This window comes from Leuciscus leuciscus (genome assembly GCF_965113295.1).
Source record: "Leuciscus leuciscus genome assembly, chromosome: 1".
NCBI classification, from domain to species: domain Eukaryota; kingdom Metazoa; phylum Chordata; class Actinopteri; order Cypriniformes; family Leuciscidae; genus Leuciscus; species Leuciscus leuciscus.
This window is the reverse complement of record NC_138725.1, coordinates 76,928,872-76,947,938: the sequence shown is the minus strand read 5'-3', so window position 1 is coordinate 76,947,938 and position 19,067 is coordinate 76,928,872. Positions and strand designations below refer to the sequence as shown.

The 19,067-nt window shown below is 38.4% G+C and overlaps 2 protein-coding genes and 1 long non-coding RNA gene across 3 annotated transcripts; 2 read left to right on the top strand and 1 right to left on the bottom strand.

Moving 5' to 3' along the window:
• Positions 1-2,059: 2,059 nt before the first annotated feature.
• On the top strand, positions 2,060-3,427 carry LOC309476951 (uncharacterized protein; the record flags this gene model as incomplete). The annotated part of the gene is made up of 5 exons (XM_082140097.1): positions 2,060-2,126; positions 2,244-2,321; positions 2,409-2,501; positions 2,720-3,065; positions 3,254-3,427. Exons 1-5 carry the CDS (start codon positions 2,098-2,100, stop codon positions 3,425-3,427), a joined length of 720 nt encoding a protein of 239 aa, XP_081996223.1. The 5' UTR covers positions 2,060-2,097.
• Positions 3,428-4,861: 1,434 nt separating this feature from the next.
• Positions 4,862-14,137, top strand: LOC309505717 (uncharacterized protein). Its single transcript, XM_082179178.1, has 5 exons — positions 4,862-4,955; positions 5,064-5,147; positions 5,244-5,335; positions 13,145-13,338; positions 13,426-14,137. The coding sequence occupies exons 1-5, from the start codon at positions 4,952-4,954 to the stop codon at positions 13,592-13,594; spliced, it is 543 nt and encodes a 180-aa protein (XP_082035304.1). The 5' UTR covers positions 4,862-4,951; the 3' UTR covers positions 13,595-14,137.
• On the bottom strand, positions 5,633-11,357 carry LOC309497039. The gene is made up of 2 exons (XR_014205317.1): positions 5,800-11,357; positions 5,633-5,684 (listed from the first exon to the last, which is right to left on the bottom strand). It is a non-coding gene; the product is annotated as an uncharacterized lncRNA (long non-coding RNA).
• Positions 14,138-19,067: the final 4,930 nt, after the last annotated feature.

Here is a 19,067-nt window from a genome sequence, read left to right as displayed (position 1 = left end):
TAGAATGAACGTATTTCAAACGTACAGAATACTAAACAAACAATTTAAACAAATAAAATATTTCATAGAAATGCAGTCTGATAAGATGGTAATGAAATTACGGGCCCGTGACGTTGCAGTTCCGTTGCCAGTAAGTCATGAAATTACCAAGTTATTACGAATAGAGTACGTATCTGGAACGTAGTTGGTTATCTTATAACCTTAGGAGGACGTACTGACGACGTTGTGGGTTGGTTATATGATGGTAATGAAATTACGGTCCTGTTACGTTGCAGTTCCGTTGCCAGTAAGTCATGAAATTACCAAGTTATTACGAATAGAGTACGTATCTGGAACGTAGTTGGTTATCTTATAACGTTAGGACGACGTACTGATGACGTTGTGGTTTGGTAATATGATGGTAATGAAATTCCGAGCATACGACGTTGTAGTTACGTTGTCAGTTGGTAAGTCATGAAATTACCAAAAAGTACGAATAAATTACGTAACTGCGACGTCGTGTGTTAGCTGGGATGACTGCGTGCGACCTGGACGCATCAGTGAATGGTGAGATATTTTACTAAATGAAATTATCCTGTCAGAAGAATTGCGCGATAACTTCATTATTTATTTTTCCATCTGAATCATATCAGTGAGCTTTTGTGGGGTTTTACACATGCGCAGTAAAGGTGAATTTAGCGTTTTCAGGCGTTTTTCAAAAGTTTCTCATCCACAGATTCCACACTGAAACGTCCGAAAACGCTAGTGTGGACGGAGAGCGTTTCTAAACGAAAACGCCGTTTTCAAATGTATCCGGATTAATGCAGACGTAGCCTAAGGTCATATGAGGGTTGAAAAGTGGACTTGCAGCCCTCAACTGATGTTGATGTTGTCATCTTGTGTTTTGGCCTGACGCGCCACCCTCCACCTATCTACCAATCACGAAGTCAGTAGTGTTTCGGGATCCGGGTTGCCAGCTTTGCTACCCTAACTCAAGTCGGATAAAAATGTCTAACGTTACTAAATCAAAAAGACCTCGTTATAATTCAGAAATTCGTCGTGACAAAGTCCGAAATAAAACCAGAATTTGTATTGGAGATGCTTTTGAAAGATGGAGACGGCTGAAAACGGAGAAGAATTTGAACAGACGCCAACGTTGCTAATTTTCTCCTGGACAGGTAAGATTCATCTATGCTTGGCTAACTTGTACTTGATGTCAATGGACATTTCATATATTCATGACAGTCGAACAAAGTTATGCATGTTCGTGCAAAGTAACGTAACGTTAGCTCACATGGACGTATGCTAACATTAGGAGCCCGTTTCTCTGTACTTATGCTGAGACGCTGAGGAAAACAACATTAGCACGCCCATTATGGCAATTTGAAACGTAATTGAGACAGAAGCCCAACTTTACCTCAGAAAAAAAAATATTCGACATTCGTTCTTCACTGTATATCGTGGACTAAGTTACACATGCTGCAAGTTGACCTGTATGACCATTGCTAATGTAATTTAGTTACTCTAACAATATTTTCTGATGGGACTGAAAACAACCATGTGAGCCGTTGGTGATATTGAATTTGTCCCGCGTTATAATTGCTGTGGCAAATGTTTTGGTTATTTGTTAGCCTACTTATGACAAAAACTTTAGTAGGCTTCTTGTAAATCGAGTTTTTTTAATTTTTTAATTTTTTTTATTGAGACATAAGGATGTTTTATTTTGTTGTTTATATGTTTTTTGTTTTGTTTTACTATTATCCTTTTTTTTCTCAGATTGTTTTTAAATTGTAATTGTATTTATATGTTCAAAATAAAGAAATCAAATCAAATTAAATATCAAATCAAAAACGCTTATCTCTTCAGCTATTATGGCCCCAGCACCTCAACACCCAGTAAGAGAGACTTGAAGAAGAACCACCTGACTGCACCATCACTTTCCAGTATTGTATGTGCATCATCTGAAACACTTTCAAATCGGTCAGTAGCCAGTACCACTTTTATTATTTTTTTATTTTCATTGCATATTTTGAAACATTTTGGGTCTAAAACAACTACACCATTTACAGAGAGGACCTGTGGCCTATTGATGAAAGACTGGAAGATGATGAGCGCACCATGGATGCCTCTGAGGTTCTGGAGGAAAGGTAGATAAAGCCTCTCAAGCTTCCTAATATGCCAAATGATAAGAAATGTTGTTGAAAATGTTAAAAAAAAAAAAAAAAAAAAGTCCATTGTGACCGCTGTATTGTTTTTGTTTTTAGTCTACAGAACATGAGCATCCAGGATGCTGAAACCCAGGTCATGAATGAGCAGGAGAGAAATGACCTAATGAACAGTGTGTAAGTTCCACTGGGTTTGACTGTACATTGTGTAACAAGATGTTCTGCTTTGTATTAACAAATATTATTTTCTATCACATTTGCCAGAATTGATTGGGGGGACAGTGAAGGTGTTAGTAATGAGGAGATTGAAGCAGATGACAGTGATGTTGAAGACTATGTCCCTCGTATTTGTATTCGGTATGTTAACATTGGATCCTCTAAGATTATTCACAATACATCCTCGAACATTGATTCAATGAAATATGTAAACATAAAAATAAAAGATGTACGATTTTAGATAATTTCTGGTCCCTGTAGTATCTCAAAGATAACCCCCTCTCTGTATTTGCCATTTTTATTTTATTCATCTGATTGGATATCTATCTGTAATTGATATATATCTTTCATGTCTTTAGGTTGGGTGGAGCATTGCAGGCACCACCATGCATTGACAATCTGCCTGTGATAGATGCCAGTGAGACAGTACATGACATCCCGGATGTAGAGCCTCCATCAGTCACCTTACCTACACTTCAACAACCTGGCTTTCCTGATACACTGGAGGTCATGACTGAAGATGACCTAATCGGGAAACGGGCCTCCATCACTTATGAGGACTGTTTGAAGCAGCTTGCAACATTCATTGTGCTTCCGGTCCAAAAGTGCCCATACAAATGTGACGTCAGCCAAGTGGAGTGTCAGTGTCGCCCTCCATTTGAAGTTTCCATTACGCGCAGGGGTACTGCAAGCATCATGGAATGGGTAGGTGTTATAATCATACTACATTGCAAATAAGTGTAGATTGGTGTTGGAGGCAATGTTAATACGTTGACAGTGGTTTTGTGAAACTCAATCAAGCTTCCTGAGTTGTAGTTCCACTTAGTGGAAGCAATTCTATGTTTGTATTTGATAATGCTAAATAGCCTAAGTTGTGTCCCATTTATTGTCAGACCTGCCCTGTTGGCCACACTGTATGGAGATGGAGCTCACAGCCCACTGTGAGGTACGGGATGCTAGCAGGGGACTTCATGTTGGCAAGCAACATACTACTCTCCGGAAGCTACTACGCCAAAGTCTCGCTTCTGTTCCAGTTTATGAACATGGGGATGGTGCACCGTAGTTAATTTTTCACAATTCAGGACACATACAGTGTAGACACTGTGAAGGACTTCTGGGAGGAGAGGAGGGCTGAGGCAATAAATCACCTAAAAGACAGAGATGTGGTAATAGTAGGTAATGTACATTTTTTATTCATTTAGGCTATAGTATGTTAATATGTCAATTTGATGTTCTGTGAAAATCATTGATTCTTGTTTACAAATTGAATAGCGGATGGAAGAATGGACAGCCCTGGACATTGCGCCCAGTAGGGATGGGACGGTATGAAAATTTCATATCACGATTATAGTGACCAAAATTATCGTGACTATCAATATTATCACGGTTTTGTTAAAACGAGATGAAAGTGTTCGAAAAGAACTGATGCTCACACTAAAAACAGTTCAATATTTGATATAATCAACAAACAACAAATAAAACAAGCAGCTCTATGCACTTTTTTAAGCAAGATTATATTCTGTGGCATTTCCTTTATAATGACCGTCGTCAATAGCAACACATTATAACACAGCGCACATCCATGTATCGCAACGGACGCGCACGCGCTCTCTCATTTCATTCAAATACAACTTGCCGTCTTGCGTCTCCGTTTTTGGACGATTGTTTTGTACGCTGTACAAAATGGATTTATAAACAGGTAAGATTTAAAACATTAATCTCAATTCAATATGTCCCTGTAATTATGTGGTAAAAAAAATTCGGTGTAATAAGTGTACAATGATATACATTATTATCCCTTAAATGTCACTCTTAATAGTCTTGTTTGAACTTGATAGTTTGTCTTTGGCTCAAAGCCACTTGCTGCGAACTTTTCTTCACGTTTATTTCAAGTGAGTGAGATAAAATATTTAAACTCAAAACAACATTTTGAGCCCAATTATTTCCCAGACGTAGTTTTGGTATTGAAGTCAAAGTTAACTTGCCTTGCGTTCGCTATAAACAGTGGGTGATGGTCACACAAGAGGACTCAGCAGATTTGAAGTGTTTCCCCCATATTGTATAGTGACCATCCTCGATTAAGTTTCACTCAGGACTTTTGTAAAAGCCAAAATATGACCACACCTCAGATTTGGTCCTCTTAAAAGGTTGAAAAATCTCCCGAGCACGGTCACTGCCTTCTGCCATTCCTTCTCGAATAAAAAAAACAACAACAACATTGCGCGCTGCGCCTGCGTCAGACTGTTGCTGGCTGGACAGGATTTACAGTGAGTTATTAAAATCGCGATAATCAAACACGGTTTTAATGATAATTACATTTTAAACGATAATACTAACCGTCAGTACATTTTATCGTGGTTTATAGTGAAATCGGTAATCGTCCCATCCCTATCGCCCAGTACTGTACATACACTGCCATGGAGAACGAATCCAGGGAAATCATCTCTGTCATCACTGTGGACAAAAGGGAGACTGGGCGAAATTCTGTGATCATGGAGAGAGAGGCATTTGTGCGGACAGTCGACAATCTTTTGAATGAAGTGAAACTAGTAGAGGTCTGCACTGATGCCCATGTTCAGATCTCCGCACTAATGAGTAAGTTGCCACTGAAATTTTGCGTTACTTGTAGAATTACAACAACTTTTTTGGAGGGGTGGGGGGGCCATTACTGTACTAATTATACATATTATTTTTCCAAATAAGACAAAGGAAAGTACAGACCTTGGGCTGCAGCACAGCTTGGATATGTGGCATGGGGCCAAGAATTTGGCAAAAAGGATCCATGCTGTAAGTTCAGCTGTCATTACTATGGCTTCATTTTCTGCATGGCAATCTACCCTAATTTGAGCGATGTAATAATGATGACGGTTATGTCTATCCCAGGCTTCACAGGTCAAGGGTCAGTCCAGTTTGAGCAGTTGGCTGAAAGACATTGTCAACCACTTTTGGTGGTGCTGCAAAACAGCAGATTCTTTGTAAGTTGCTTGTAAGTTGATATGGTTTGAAAAATAGTTGTCATCTAAAAAGAATATTCTATGAAACTAACATGCAGTCTTATTAGACATACCTTGTTGGCAAAGAGAATAAGTTAGGATGGTTCCTTGATGTTGGATATTGGCTGATTCAGTAGCTAACCAGACATGTCATTGTGGTAAATCATGTGACCCACTTAGATTATAGTACTTACAAACAGCATCATCATTAATAATGAATTATGTACAATATGCATTGTAGCTACCCCACTTGAATGATGATCAAATTACTCCTTAAACTGATGTTTCCATTAGCGTTTTATTCGTGACACTCATGTAGACACCGTAAGAGCTACAGCAAAAACACAAACAATAAAAACAAACAAACACTGTCACTCCAACACATTAACCAACATCACAATAAAACTATACAATTACAAAAATGATAAACATTACACTTAGTTTACCTTATAACCCTCAAATGGGATGCACAAAACTTCATGGGGGGGAAGAAAACCGTCATGCAATAAGCTGCGTCCTTCACGAAAGTGTGCGCACATACACATAGCGGAAACAGAACGTGCTTTATACACATGTTGGTGCACGTTAAGGCCGTATCATAATAAAAGTCCTTCAAAATAACTATACACATAGATCGGTACAGACCTTATAAATTCAAACAAATTAGCAATCATTTACACTCCCACCAAATCATGAGTTATAATAAACAAAATGATTTCAAAATTACAATGACACATAAAAAAAAGAAAAAAAAAAGATAATAATAATAATAATAATAATAATAAACAAAAACTTTAACAAGTCTCCAACAGTAAAACCAATTTCTGAACAGGACGTTCAATTACAGAAAGCTTCCCTACACGTTCTCCCTTCTTTCCAAGATTTTTGTCACCAAGATGGACCCTAACTCTCCTCACAAGTCCATCCGAATCTATGGTCGTTTCTACAATCCTACCTAACATCCATTTGTGTCTAGGTAGATCATTGTCCTTGACAATCACTATGTCCCCTATTAGCAAACTTCTCTTAGGGGTGTGCCAACGCTGTCTGACTGCAATATTTGAGAGATACTCTTTACGCCAGCGACTCCAGAATTGTTCAGCAAGATATTGGACATGGCGCCACCTTTTTCTGGCATAAAGATCTTCTTTAGTGAACTTGCCTGGAGGAGGTAAGGCAATAGTGGATTTCATGGTAAGAAAATGATTTGGCGTTATGGGTTCAAGGCTATTTGGGTCACTTAAATTGTTGACAGTGAGTGGGCGACTGTTTACAATTGACATGGCTTCGTAAAAGAACGCTCTTAAAGATGAATCATCAATCCTTTCAGAAGCAATTAAAAGTGTAGACTGGAGGACACTTCTGACCGTCCTAATCTGTCGCTCCCATACACCTCCTGTATGACTTGCACATGGTGCATTCATAACAAAGTCGCACTGATTCAAAGCCAAGAAGTTATTCAACTTCTCAGTGTCAAGTTCTTGAAGCGCTTCAGCCAACTCATTCTTAGCCCCCACAAAGTTGCTCCCTTGATCAGATCTAATTTGCCGCACAGCTCCACGTATGGAGATAAAACAGCGCAAGCTATTAATGAAGGAATCTGTTGACATTGAATCAAGCATCTCAATATGAATGGCACGGGAAGACAGACAAGTAAAGATCAATCCATATCTTTTGTGCACCTTTCGTCCTAGTTTCACAGAAAATGGACCAAAACAATCCATACCACAGTAAGTGAATGGTGGAGAAGGATTCACTCTCTCTGAAGGCAAGTCAGCCATCTTTTGCTCTTCTGTTGGACGCCTGTGTTTTCTACAGGTAACACAATTACGCACATGAGATGCTACAACACGATTGATGCCTGGAATCCAAAACCCCCTTGAACGAATCTCATTGATGGTAAATCCTTTACCTTGATGTTTAACTCTTTCATGGCAGTCAGCTATGATCATTTTTGTAATGTGATGGTCTTTGGGGATAATTGTAGGATGTTTGAGTAGACTACAAATAGAAGAGTTGCGAAGTCTTCCTCCCACCTTAAGCACACCATCACTATCAAGAAATGGATCAAGGTTGTACAATTCATTGTGAGATGACAATTGGATACCTTTACTTAATGCTTTCAATTCAGTTTCAAACACATGTCTTTGCAGAAGTTTAATTATGAGACACTCAGCCTTTTCTCTTTCCTCAACTGTAGAAAGTCTGTTTGACTTATCCTTGCGAATCCGACGTTGAATACGTGCAATCGCTCCTATTACCTGAGACCAAGATGAGAACTTTGACAGGCGATTTACAATGGTTTCCTGTTCCACTGCCTTTGTGTTAAGCGTTTGAGAACATCTGACTTCGGAGTCACCTAGTTGTAATTCTGTAATCTCGTTGGCGGGAAGAACCATCTCCTTATTCCATAAGAACCTCGGCCCTGTGAACCAGTCAGATGAAATCATTTCATCAACAGTGAGACCTCTTGAGACATGATCTGCAGGATTGTCCCTTGTTGGAACATACCGCCATTGCTGCGGAACTGTACTTAAATGAATCCTTTGTACTCTGTTAGCAACAAATGTATGAAATCGTCTGGCCTCATTATTGATATATCCCAGAACAACCTTGGAGTCAGTCCAGAAAAACTCTGTGATGTCAGGATACCGAAGTTCTTGCTTAAGGATTTTACTGACATTCACTGAAACGACTGCAGCAGTCAACTCCAACCTTGGAATAGTTGTAATCTTTAAAGGAGATACACGAGACTTCCCCATGGCAAGAGCAACATGGACATCTTTACTTTCATTCTTCAACCTCAGATATGAGCACTGTCCATAGCCACTAGTACTAGCATCTGAAAAATGATGCAGCTCTACTTCCGTTACCTTTCCAAACCCAGGAGGAGCATATGTGCGGGGAATATTCACCTTCTTCAAGTTGCCCAAATCTCTTCTCCAGCACTCCCAACTTGGCTGCAACTCATTTCTCAGTGTGTCATCCCAACCTGTACCATGTCTGCATACTTCCTGAAGTATTTTCTTTCCATGAAGAATGAATGGAGCTAAGAACCCTAATGGGTCATACAATGATGCAATCGTAGATAAGATTCCACGTCGAGTTGCTGGCTGTTCCTTGAGAGAAATATCAAACTTGAAACAATCACATTCCATGTTCCACTGAATCCCCAATGTTCGCTCTGTCAAGGAATCAAATGAGAGATCAGGTTCCTTTACATTGATTGCTCGTTCTGAGGGAGGAATACTTTCCAGCACAGCATTATAATTAGACACAAATTTGTGAAGTCTAAGGCCACCAATGGCACAAAGGTCTCGGGCTTCTTGAGCAAGTTGAATTGCATCCTCTGTTGTTTGTACACTTGTAACACCATCATCTACATAGAAATCATTCATTACAAACTGAAATCCCAAAGGGTACTGGTCCTTGTTACCTTCAGCCAAATACTTCAATCCATAGTTCACACATCCTGGAGATGAAGACGCTCCAAAGAGATGAACTGTCATTCTGTACTCTCGAGGTTGTTCTTTTAAGTCTCCATTTCTCCACCACAAGAAACGCAGAAAGTCTCTGTCTGCTTCAGGCACATGGAACTGATGAAACATTTTCTCAATATCACATATTAAAGCAACAGGGTGCTGGCGAAATCTGAGAAGAACACCGGTCAAATTGTTCATCAAGTCAGGTCCTTGAAGGAGATGATCATTTAAACTCATTCCATCATACCTCGCAGAACAATCAAAAACAACTCTCAGCTTGTCTGGTTTCTTCGGGTGATAAACACCGTGATGAGGAACATACCATCTTTCACCTTGACTCCCTCCATCTTTAACTTCCTCTGCCTCTCCTCTGTAAATGACCTCCTCCATAAATTTCACATAATGCTCTTTGTACCTTTGGTCCTTTAACAATTTTCTCTTTAGATGGTTAAGTCTCACAAGAGCAAGTTGTCTGTTGTCTGGCAAATTAGGTCTCGCTTTAAAGGGTAGAGGCATTTCATAGTGTCCAGAGCTATTTCTCTTTATACCATCACTTAATTTGTTCAAAAAGGCGATGTCATCTTGAGAGAGAACTTTGCCATCATCATTAGCATCTTTAAAATCAGATTCTAAAATGCGTATGGCATCTGCAGGAGTCAATGAAGGAATTTCTTTAACAGAAAGTCTATGACAGAGACTAGTGATACCTGAAGAGTCAAGCCTGGGTAATGAAGGTCCAACAATGCTCCAACCCAGATCAGTTTTGACAGCATAAGGTTCATCATTCTCTCCTAAAATCGCTTGTCTTGGTGCCAGCGCTCTAGCACAATTATAGCCAATCAAAAGACCGGCTTCACAGTCCTTCAAAGAGGGTATCTCCTCAGCAATTGCAGAAAGATGATTCCAAAGTTTGGCTGTTTCACACGTAGGTATATGTGCATGGTTGACTGGAATACAATCTTTAGTATAAACAGGGGGGAGTTCAATATAAGTGGCAGAACTATAACCCCTTACACGAAGTCCTGAAATCCTTTCACTCTTCACTATGGTGTCCTTTCCAGTCATAGTGGTCAGTTTTAACTTGACAGGAAATTTATCTGCCTGCAAGACATTGCTCACTTCTTGGTCGACAAAGGTTGTATCACTCTGTGAATCGAGCAAGGCATAAACAAGTTTTTCCATACTCACATTGTTGCTTGATGATAACCATACTGGCACAACCATCGATGTATAAGATGATCCCTTTCCGGCCACACTCAGAGACAGAACGGCTGTTGACTCATCTTCTAACCTTGGAGCAGATGCCGTTAATGGAACTAGCCTTTCTCTTCTGGTGAAGTTATCGTCGTGAAGGCAAGTGGGATGTTTCCCTTTACATGAGTTACAGGAATGACGATGACGACAGTCTCTTGCACTATGGCCAGTTTTCAAACATCCATAACAAAGATTATTTTCCTTTACATATGCCCGTCGTTCTGCTAGTGTCTTGGTCATCAGTTTGGAACAATCATAGAGCTGATGTTTAGGATCTTGACAAAACACACAAGGAGGTTTGACATTTTTCTTGATGATCTTTGGTCTGTTAAGTCCCAAATCGGTCTGGGTATTAAGGACATTAGCCTTATTTCCTTTGGAGTCTCTGAAAGTTTGTTTGTTAACAGACGTTAAACTGAGAGCATAAGATGACGTGACTGGATTGCAACCAATCTCTGCTTCTAACGAAACAAATGCTGCAAAGGTCTTAAAGTCAGGAAAATCCTTATTGTTTCTCAAGGTTTGTGTAACTTGTCGATTCCAACGCGAAGCAGCCCATTCAGGTAGTTTTTGAACTAACTTCTGGTTTTCGTCACAGTCATTTAAGATTTGTAAACTTGCAACATGAGGTATGGCATCTTGACAGGCGTTAAGAAAATCCGAAAATTCTCTAAGTCCAATAGCATCCTTTGATTGAATTTTTGGCCAATTTGCAAGCTTCTGGCGAAAAGCACGTTGAATCACAAATGATTGACCATACCGTTGATCTAATTTACTCCAGGCATCCTTATAAGCTTCGTCGTCACTCCTGTAGAAGGTACCATCCAAGGTCTTGCGTGCCGATCCACCCACATACCTTTTTAGATAATAAAGTTTGTCAGCAGCAGATATATTCTTTCGATCAATCAATGACATGAAGGAAGCCTTCCACTCAACATACTGAATGGGATCACCATTAAACACAAAGGGCTCTGGAGCTGGCAATCTGTTCAAATTTATGCTGTCTTGTAGGGCTTGAACAAGAAAAGGCAGTTCATTTTGAGATGGTAATATATCGTTAGCAGGTTGGCTAGAAAAGCTTGGAGGCAGGCAATGTTGTTCTCTGTTAACCCGGTTTGTTGAAGGATTATCAACTTCCTGCACTGCTATCCGATTATAGGCCTCGAACCTTGCCTGTGCTACTTTTAAATCCTTTTCCGCCTGTAACTGCTCTAGTTCACGTTTCTGAGCATCTAGGTCTCTTTCTTGTCTCTCTTGCAACTCGTGAATTTTCTCCTTCCGTTTATTTTCTTCCATCAGCATTTTGTACTCCACTTCCTTTGCCGCCAATTCTGCAGCTGCTTCGGCATGTTTTGATGCTACACATGAAGATGCAGAACGATGACTTGACCGAGCACTAGACTTATGGCTAATTCGAGAAACAGTAGAGCCATAGATAGAACGAGCATGGCTAGATTCAAGCAAATCCTTCAAGTGATGTTTTACTTGTTCTACATCAAATTCATCAATGCCTGATATTCTTTCATAAGCAACTTTTATTATTTCTGTTGTCACGGCCTCACAAGCATCAATACGACGTCTCATTTCAGTAGATGGCGTGACATAATTTCTAACTTCAACATAGATATGCATAACTTTCTCCTTTTCCTCTTCCAGAGTGTCAATTAAAGTTGCTAGCTGGCTCTCAGTAATATCAGACTTGAGTTGATCTCTAGCCTTACGTGCCGACATTTTCCATTGTTCATACATGGAAATAAGCTTTCTTTCTTTCTTCTGAATTTCATCTTTTTGAAATGCAAGCATTTTTTCTGTAGGATTTCGTGGACGAACAGAACGTCGAGGACCTTGAGATTCTGCTAAATCTTCTTGAAGTTTACTTTTAAGTTCACTCAAAGTTTGTTCTTTAGCCTCAATTGTCTCTATTATCTGTTGTCTCTTTAAACTCGCTGTTGATGTTTGATACTCATGATTAAGGGTTTCAATATCATGTTGGAGACTATTAATCAACCCTTCACATTCAACAATATCAACACAATTATTTGACTCAGTCATTTAAAAAATTACCAGATTAACACACACAATAATATGTCCAGCACAGTTAAAAAGTCATTTAAATTACAAAACAGTAATCATGTAGCCTCAAACATTAATATCAAGTTATTGTTTTTTAAATAACCCCTTTTAAAAACAAATATTTCCTTTAAAAATCGTATTATCTCTTCTTCAAACACAAAAAGGGATTTGGTCTTTCAAAATGCTTTAAACATTTCAACCCTTGTATTAAACTTGAAGAAAATGTCTATCGTTGGTTAAATGTTTCACCTTAATATCCTTTTACTGCTGTAGAAGTGCGTAGAGGGATAAATGTCACCTGAAGAAGAGCACAGTCTTTCGCAATCCGTAGTGTATCGTTTAGTCCTTGATTTCAGCCGTAGTTATCCATAAACGAACCACATTTGACCATCGGAAATCGACCTGCTGCCCGTGAACATCCACTTAAAGACCCGTCGGCATGGACACCAGTCATTAACGCAGCAGAGTCGAACGACGAATGGCCAAGCTCTTACTGTAGCTACCCCACTTGAATGATGATCAAATTACTCCTTAAACTGATGTTTCCATTAGCGTTTTATTCGTGACACTCATGTAGACACCGTAAGAGCTACAGCAAAAACACAAACAATAAAAACAAACAAACACTGTCACTCCAACACATTAACCAACATCACAATAAAACTATACAATTACAAAAATGATAAACATTACACTTAGTTTACCTTATAACCCTCAAATGGGATGCACAAAACTTCATGGGGGGGAAGAAAACCGTCATGCAATAAGCTGCGTCCTTCACGAAAGTGTGCGCACATACACATAGCGGAAACAGAACGTGCTTTATACACATGTTGGTGCACGTTAAGGCCGTATCATAATAAAAGTCCTTCAAAATAACTATACACATAGATCGGTACAGACCTTATAAATTCAAACAAATTAGCAATCATTTACATGCATGCTTTTTTTTCTGTACATTATATTTCTATATTATTTCTAGGAGCTGTGGCTTGGGCTCCTACATCATGTGACAAATGAACACAGGTGGGTGCTGGGAAGCTGCCAGCATGCAGACTTAAAATCTGGTGGAACTCAACAGTGGCTTGAGCGAGGCTCCATGACACATGAGGCCCTGAAGAGCATCGTTAGAATCAAGCGGTGGCTTAATGAGGTCCACAAATATCTCAATTTTAGGTAATTTTTTGAGTATATACACATACTGTAGATAGAAAGTTATTTTCAAAATCCCACAAAATGTCTCTTCTCACACACACCCCACAGGTCCACTGCTGATCTGGAGTCCTTCCAGAACCATATTTTAATGTACGCTAGCAAGCGCACAGCATTTAGCCCTCCTGTCTTTGAGGCCAGGATGCTCCTTGCAGCGATGGACTATAATTACCACAAGGACCGCCCAGAGTTGTGCAAATCTGATGGAAGCAAACAGTAAGTGACTTGCTCATATCTACATGCTATTGTTTTATACCAGATTACAACACCATTTAAGGGATACTCTACCGAAAAATGAAAATTCTGTCATCATATACTCACTCACCCTCATGTTGTTTCAAACCTGTATGAATTTCTTTCTTCTGCTGAACAGAAAGGAAGATATTTAGAAGAATGTCAGTGATTTTCCATATACAGCAGCTGGGAATAACACGACGGTTACCCAGACCCAGTGACCCATGCTGCCAAAAGATGTATTGACGATAAACAGCATGCCTAAATTGTGTGTTATCATCTCCTGGCTCTCTAACTTCAGCTACCACCAACACATCATTTCTGTAATCTCTGTGAATACGCAAATAACCATCTTCCAGACAATACAGATCAAAATGTGCCAATTTGCTGATGCAGTTGTCAGGCCCCTGGCCACAGCATTTCCTTTCAGCGTCTGTGGCCATTTCCCTGCAGTTCCCACAGGTGCACCATGAAAGAGCAGCATTAGGTGGGGTTGTGCTGTCCAATGGAGGAAGTGCATCAAAAACGAATCCAGGATTCCGGGAGAAGACCTGGGTTGCTAGTGCTCGTATAGCCTCACTTCACTCATGCCCTGAATGAGTGCCTAAGTAAACAAACCACAAAAGAAAATGTGTTATTTACATTTGATTAAAAATAACAAAGATGCTAACATTGATTCAAATGGTGACTACTTATTACAAGCCATAATTTTACTAGTCTATCAAATGTGTAGCATATTCTGGAAACAAACCTCTGTCCGGACCCTTCGGTCATTTTGGATCATCTGAACTCTGTTCTCTTCCTCTGCATCTCTGCCTCCTCTCCCTCTCCTTCCTCTGCTGCCAACTCCAGCACTTGGACCTGCATTATCTCCTCTTCCACCTCTCTGACCTCTTCCACCTCTCTGACCTCTGTCACCTGGTCCATCTCCTCCCTCTAGATTCTCCCCTTCTCTCTGCTCTGTGTCTCCTGGACCACTGTCACCTGTCTCTCTCCCTTTTGCTCTTCTTTTCCTTTGTCTGCGCCTCCTCTCGCCTTCCCAGCTCTCATCAGCCTCACTTAGGACAGCGGGCACCTCATAACTGAGGTCTGAATCAGGCTGCAACAAGTGAGAGCAGTACAAGTGCTAACTCAAAATAAACATTCTCTACCTTTTAGGCTATGTACTATGTTAGTGTTGGTTTGGAAGCACTAGGTGCAATTCCAAGAGAAAATAACTTTTTCTAATGTCCATAACACTAATGAAAAGCACAGTGTAGCCTATGATGTGAAAAATTTGGGCCACTTGGAACGTTTTGTAGCCTACTTGTTTTTCATGCAAGTTCTACAGCCAAAAATAATAGAATGTCATGTAATCTTTCACATCACATATTTTAGCGTTATGGACGTGTGATGCAGGGTAAGTAAAAAAATACAGCTGGCCACTTTCACTTATAGCATCAGCTAAATGAATAGTTGTATCTTTGATATTGGTTACACATAGTGACATAGGCTTGTGCTTGTACTTACATTAATGACAGATACATAACGTTACTAGTTAGACTAACAGCTACCGTTCTGTCTGTCACATACGAGCATACATCTTTACGATTATATTTAACTAATGACAATTAGTACATTTTTTAAATACATAATTACTTATCAAAATATCTCTCATGAAGCATAAACATAATTAACAGAAAAAAAACTTACTGTGTACGTCTCGACGTCACTTGCCATTGGAAGCTCATTGAAGCAGCCTACGTTTCTGCTGAATCCTGCAGCTTATCTGGCAACCTCGAGTCAGGGGGTTATGGCAAGCCGTTTTAACATTTAATCATTTAAACCGACTAGTCTCTATTTTCATGCTACTAGTACTTATTTTTTAGATACTAGTATCTATTCCATTAAGTACTAGTACTTATTCATTAGCTACTAGTGCTTATTCTTTAGGTACTAGTGCCTATTCGTTAGATACTAGTGCTTATTCTTTAGGTACTAGTACTTATTCAATAGATACTAGTACTTATTTATTAGATACTAGTACTTATTCATTAGATACTAGTACCTATTAAATAGATACTAGTACTTATTCATTAGATACTAGTACTTATTCATTAGATATTAGTTCTTATTTATTAGATACTAGTACTTATTCATTAGTTACTAGTTACTTATTATTAGATACTAGTACTTATTCATTAGATACTAGTACTTATTCATTAGATACTAGTACTTATTCATTAGATACTAGTACTTATTCATTAGTTACTAGTTACTTATTATTAGATACTAGTACTTATTCATTAGATACTAGTACTTATTATTAGATACTAGTACTTATTCATTAGATACTAGTACTTATTCATTAGATACTAGTACTTATTCATTAGATACTAGTACTTATTCATTAGATACTAGTACTTATTATTAGATACTAGTACTTATTCATTAGATCCTAGTACCTATTAATTAGATACTAGTACTTATACTACAGGGCCGTTGAATGCTTGAATCTGATTGGTTGACGAACGTTCTAAGGTGTGCATTATTTTCAGGGAAACGCACGGCTAAAGTAGTTCCAGGCAGGTCTCGACCGCATTACAGTTCCATATCACTTCGCGTAGTCAACTCTAATATCGGAAAATAGGATACAATTCATAACAAGAAAAAGCATTTCGCCCCATGCGCTTGATCTGCAATCTTCAATGTCTAGCTTCACAATCAATAGAAACATGCAGTTTAATTTTAATAAATAAAGTATATAGTCCTATCTATAACCAATAGAAAATTAAACTGAATATAGGCTAAATAAATGGATAGTCCTGCAGCACGGATTTTTATTGCAGATAATATAACAAATAAATAATTATTGATAGGCCTACTTGTTAAAAGGGCTTTGTGTTTCATTTATTTGGCTATAGTCTACTGTCATCTGTCAATAATGAAAAAAAGAATGAACGAATTAATTACAACGAATTGAATTAATAAATAAATAATAATATTGACGCACATGCTTTTCTGTCTCATTATTGCAACATCTCTCTCTAATAACTGCATTAATAACTGCAAACTGCAGCGGCTCAAACCTCCATTACTAACTCTACCTAACCCTAACCCTAACTCAGCATTAGTCTGCTATCAGCGGCTCAAACCTCCGTTACTAACTCTACCTAACCCTAACCCAGCATTAGTCTGCTATCAGTGGCTCAACCCTCCGTTACTAACTCTACCTAACCCTAACCCTAACTCAGCATTAGTCTGCTATCAGCGGCTCAAACCTCCGTTACTAACTCTACCTAACCCTAACTCAGCATTAGTCTGCTATCAGTGCCTCAAACCTCCGTTACTAACTCTACCTAAACCTAACCCAGTATTAGTCTGCTATCAGCGGCTCAAACCTCCGTTACTAACTCTACCTAACCCTAACCCTAACCCAGCATTAGTCTGCTATCAGCGGCTCAAACCTCCGTTACTAACTCTACCTAACCCTAACCCAGCATTAGTCTGCTATCAGTGCCTCAAACCTCCGTTACTAACTCTACCTAACCCTAACCCTAACTCAGCATTAGTCTGCTATCAGTGCCTCAAACCTCCGTTACTAACTCTAAAATGACGTTTTGGAATTAGCAACGGAGGCATGGGATTAGATGCGTAAGAAATTAAGTCCTACATACAAGAGCATTTTAATGACAAAAACTTTACAAACGTCTTGAAATACTTAATCTGAACAATGTTTCGAGGTGTGGTAACTGTAGTATAAGCGGAATAATTGACTTCAGGCCGTTGAATTATTAGAAAATTCAACGGCCTGTCGTCAATTATTCCTTACTTATAAATTAGCTACTAGTACTTATTCAATAGATACTAGTAACTATTTATTAGATACTAGTATTTATTCCAAATGTTACTAGTAAGATTTTTTATTTTACTAGTAAGATTTTTTATTTTACTAGTAAGATTTTTAATTGAACTATCCAGTGGCCGTTCTGACTAGTCATAACATAAGACGAGTAAAAAAGCAGTTGTGACTAGTAAAATAAAAAATCTTACTAGTAACATTCGGAATAAATACTAGTATCTAATAAATAGGTACTAGTATCTATTGAATAAGTACTAGTAGCTAATTTATAAGTACTAGTATCTAATTAATAGGTACTAGTATCTAATGAATAAGTACTAGTATCTAAAGAATAGGCACTAGTACCTAAAGAATAAGCACTAGTAGCTAATGAATAAGTACTAGTACTTAATGGAATAGATACTAGTATCTAAAAAATAAGTACTAGTAGCATGAAAATAGAGACTAGTCGGTTTAAATGATTAAATGTTAAAACGGCTTGCCATAGTATGAATGTAGTTGCGGATATCTGAAATGTTCTTTTTGACTAGGCAAAACTGAATTACAGATATCTGCAACACATATCCAGTCTAGCTGTTAAATGTTAAAATGGCTTGCCATAGTTATCAAGAATTAGCATTGTTACTAGTAGAAATCTAATTCCTGATATCAATAACTATCATTTTAACTAGTGAAAATGTAGTTGTTGATATCAAGAATTCATATCCTGCGAATGATTAAAAGTCAAAACGGCTTGCCTATTGCCATTCCCAGGATATAAATTGTTAATACCAAGAATTATAGTTTTTACTAGTTGAAATTCAATTGTTAATATCAAGAATTATAGTTTTTACTAGTTAAAATTCAATTGTTGATATCAAGAATTATAGTTTTTACTAGTTAAAATTCAATTGTTGATATCAAGAATGAACATTTTTACTAGTTGAAATGTAATTCCTGATATCAAAAATTGCCATTGTTACCAGTAGAAACATTATTCCTGATATCAAGAATTATCATTTTAACTAGTGAAAATTGAATTGTTGATATCAAGGATTCATATCCCGGAAATGAATAAAAGTTAAAACGGCTTGCCATACTAGGCTGGCTTGAGGGAGAGTAAATCATGGGAGAATTTTCAGTTTTGGGTGAACTATCCCTTTAACAGCAAGTGTTCATCACTAATGCACAATCATCACTTAATTATCTCATTAACTTTAACTCTGAGGGCCTGTTTACACGAAAAAATTTACCATTCGTTTACACGACAATGGTGTTTTGGGGCCTGAAAACGCAAACTTTTGAAAACGAATTTCAAAGTGCAAGTTTCTGAAAATGGTCTCCGTGTAAACAACAAAAACGTGAATCTCTGAAGACGATGATGTCATGCACATGTGTATTACGTGTCCAGTCTATAGTGTTTCATCGCCATCTACTGGCCTGGCAGCAGAATGCAGCGTTTTTAGCCGTTTTCACAGATCTGTGTGAATGGGGATCGTTTTGATAAAGTCTGTATACGAAAAACTTCTCTGTTTTAAGCATATCGTTGTCATGTAAACGTGCCGATTCAGAGTTACTTTAACACTAATTTAACTGGGGATTTTGCCAAAGACAGCAGACATATGAAAAAAAATTTCAT

Excerpts from the sequence above, each read along its gene's own strand:
- LOC309505717 (XM_082179178.1), top strand. Across the intron at positions 5,148-5,243 it reads TGGCAAAAAGGATCCATGCT|GCTTCACAGGTCAAGGGTCA; the intron begins GTAAGTTCAGCT and ends TGTCTATCCCAG. Across the intron at positions 13,339-13,425 it reads CACAAATATCTCAATTTTAG|GTCCACTGCTGATCTGGAGT; the intron begins GTAATTTTTTGA and ends CACACCCCACAG.